Source organism: Euphorbia lathyris, chromosome 2, assembly GCF_963576675.1.
Source record: "Euphorbia lathyris chromosome 2, ddEupLath1.1, whole genome shotgun sequence".
NCBI lineage: Eukaryota > Viridiplantae > Streptophyta > Magnoliopsida > Malpighiales > Euphorbiaceae > Euphorbia > Euphorbia lathyris.
The window spans coordinates 66,949,149-66,951,260 of NC_088911.1; the positions used below are offsets into that span (position 1 = coordinate 66,949,149).

General features: G+C 42.1%; 1 protein-coding gene across 1 annotated transcript; it reads right to left on the reverse strand.

The window, feature by feature from the left end:
- Positions 1 to 427: 427 nt before the first annotated feature.
- Positions 428 to 1,842, reverse strand: LOC136217191 (uncharacterized). Its single transcript, XM_066003775.1, has 2 exons — positions 868 to 1,842; positions 428 to 783 (listed from the first exon to the last, which is right to left on the reverse strand). The coding sequence occupies exon 1, from the start codon at positions 1,408 to 1,410 to the stop codon at positions 973 to 975; it is 438 nt and encodes a 145-aa protein (XP_065859847.1). The 5' UTR covers positions 1,411 to 1,842; the 3' UTR covers positions 428 to 783; positions 868 to 972.
- Between the last annotated feature and the right edge of the window lie 270 nt (positions 1,843 to 2,112).

Here is a 2,112-nt window from a genome sequence, read left to right on the forward strand (position 1 = left end):
CATATTCGTTGTATTTAGCACTCCTAATATCCAATGGTTTCCTTTTATGTTGAATGCCATGAATATTCGCTTCAAACCCTTCCATGGTCTCATAAACATGTCATCTCTACCATTGATCGTATTACACACGTGGCCCATATCCAGATTGTGTGACAACTGTATATATCCGGTGAATTGGCTATCACATGTAGTCCAGTCCGCATCTAAACCATTCTCGAACGACTGGCGCCGCAATAGATACAGGAATGCATCGATGTGCTAGTTAAAAAAGAAATATAGACATAAGTCAAACACATGCTTCACAAACATATGCATCACAAACAAACAAACCATAATATTTAAAAGCAATACCTCCCCGTCCCAATATTTTCCCGGTGTCTCAGCTTGTATGAACCACGGGATTTCCGGCTGTAGTGGTTCTGTCCCTTTAACGAGCCTTGATGACTTTTTGTTGCAAAAATTCCTCCATACCTCATACGTAGACACATCGTCCTTATCAATCTGGACTGACCATGACGTAGGTACAGGAGGTGCTCTAGGAAAGGCGGGACTCTGTGATACGACAATATCCACGCACTGATCTACCTTCTTAGTTCCCTTCTTGGCTACCTTCTTAGTTCCCTTCATAGCCACCTTCTTACACCTTTTTCTTTTCTTTTCCTCGGTGTACGATGTTGTCATGTGATGTGATCGCTTCCTTTGTCGCACCGCCCTTAATGGCTGAGGCTTATGCACATCATCTATCACGGCTTGTGTGTTCTCGCCTAAAGTGATAATTGCTTCCTGTCAAAACATAACGACCAACACACTGTAAGGAACATATTTAAAAATAAATATAAAACTACATGTATATAAACTATCATATACCTTTTCAGGGAGCATCTCTTGTGGTTTCGTGTCATCGCCGATTTCAATCACCTCCCCATACTGCTCCTCCTTCCTCTCACCCTCTTCTTTCTTATCCTCTCCACACTACTCTTCCTTCCTCTCACCCTCTTCCTTCTTATCTACTCCACTCCGATCTTCTTTCCTATCCCGGTCTTCATTCTTCTTTTCTTCTTCACTATGTTCCGCACCATGCTCTTCTACAACATTCGCCTCCCCCACATCCCCACCTATTTCCCCCACAAAGTCGAAATTCATATACATATCACATCCAAGACGCTCTCCCATCCTATCTGCCTTACTCACATCCCGTAGCTCCGCCATCAACTCCTCCTTCAACTCGTCCTTCAACTCTGCCCTCAACTCCTCCTTCAACTCCACCTTCAACTCTGCCCTCAACTCCTCCTTCAACTCCACCCTCTCCCGCCTATTAGACTCACTGAACTCCGATCTCATCTTCCGCACCAATTCATCCGCCAATGAGTCTTTAAGTTCCACCTTCAACATTTCAAATCTCTCCCGCATCCTTGCCTTCCTTTCTTCTTCCTCATTTGCTTGTACATTCACTTCATTCTTCTTCTTACACCTCTTCTAGTTTCTAATTATGTCCTCCTCATCTATATAAACATACTCTTCCTCCTCATTTTTCACATCCTCTTCGCCCTGATTACCTACAACATTATCTTCCTCACTCTCTACCTCATGCTCTTCCTCATTATGTACCTCATTCTCTTCCTCATTGTTCTCCTCTTCTTGACTTAGCTCAGACCCCTTATAAGGTTCGAATAACACATCAATGTCAAGGTGTACAGCTTTCCCATCAAAATAATCCTTCATTGGCGCATACCAATCGCACTTTGCCTCGTCTTCCTCGATAACAAGTTCAGATGCTTGCACATCAGCTGACCGAAAACATGAAAAATCAAACCCAACTCCATAAGCACATGTTACTTACATCCAAAGCACACATTAATTCTGTACACAAGACATATCTACTTACCTTAAATATTTCTTCAGCTTCTAAGAAAGTTATATTCTTTGCACTTATCCACCGACATATACGAGGGTACACGGTCTTTGGTCTCCTCAAATAGTATTTAGGGGGTGCACGCAATATCTCCAGTATCCAAGCCTATAAAGTATTAAATAAAAATCATTACAGTTGAAATCTAACATGAAGTAAATCACATGAATATAGGAAACACACATGGAACGCTTGTGCTAATC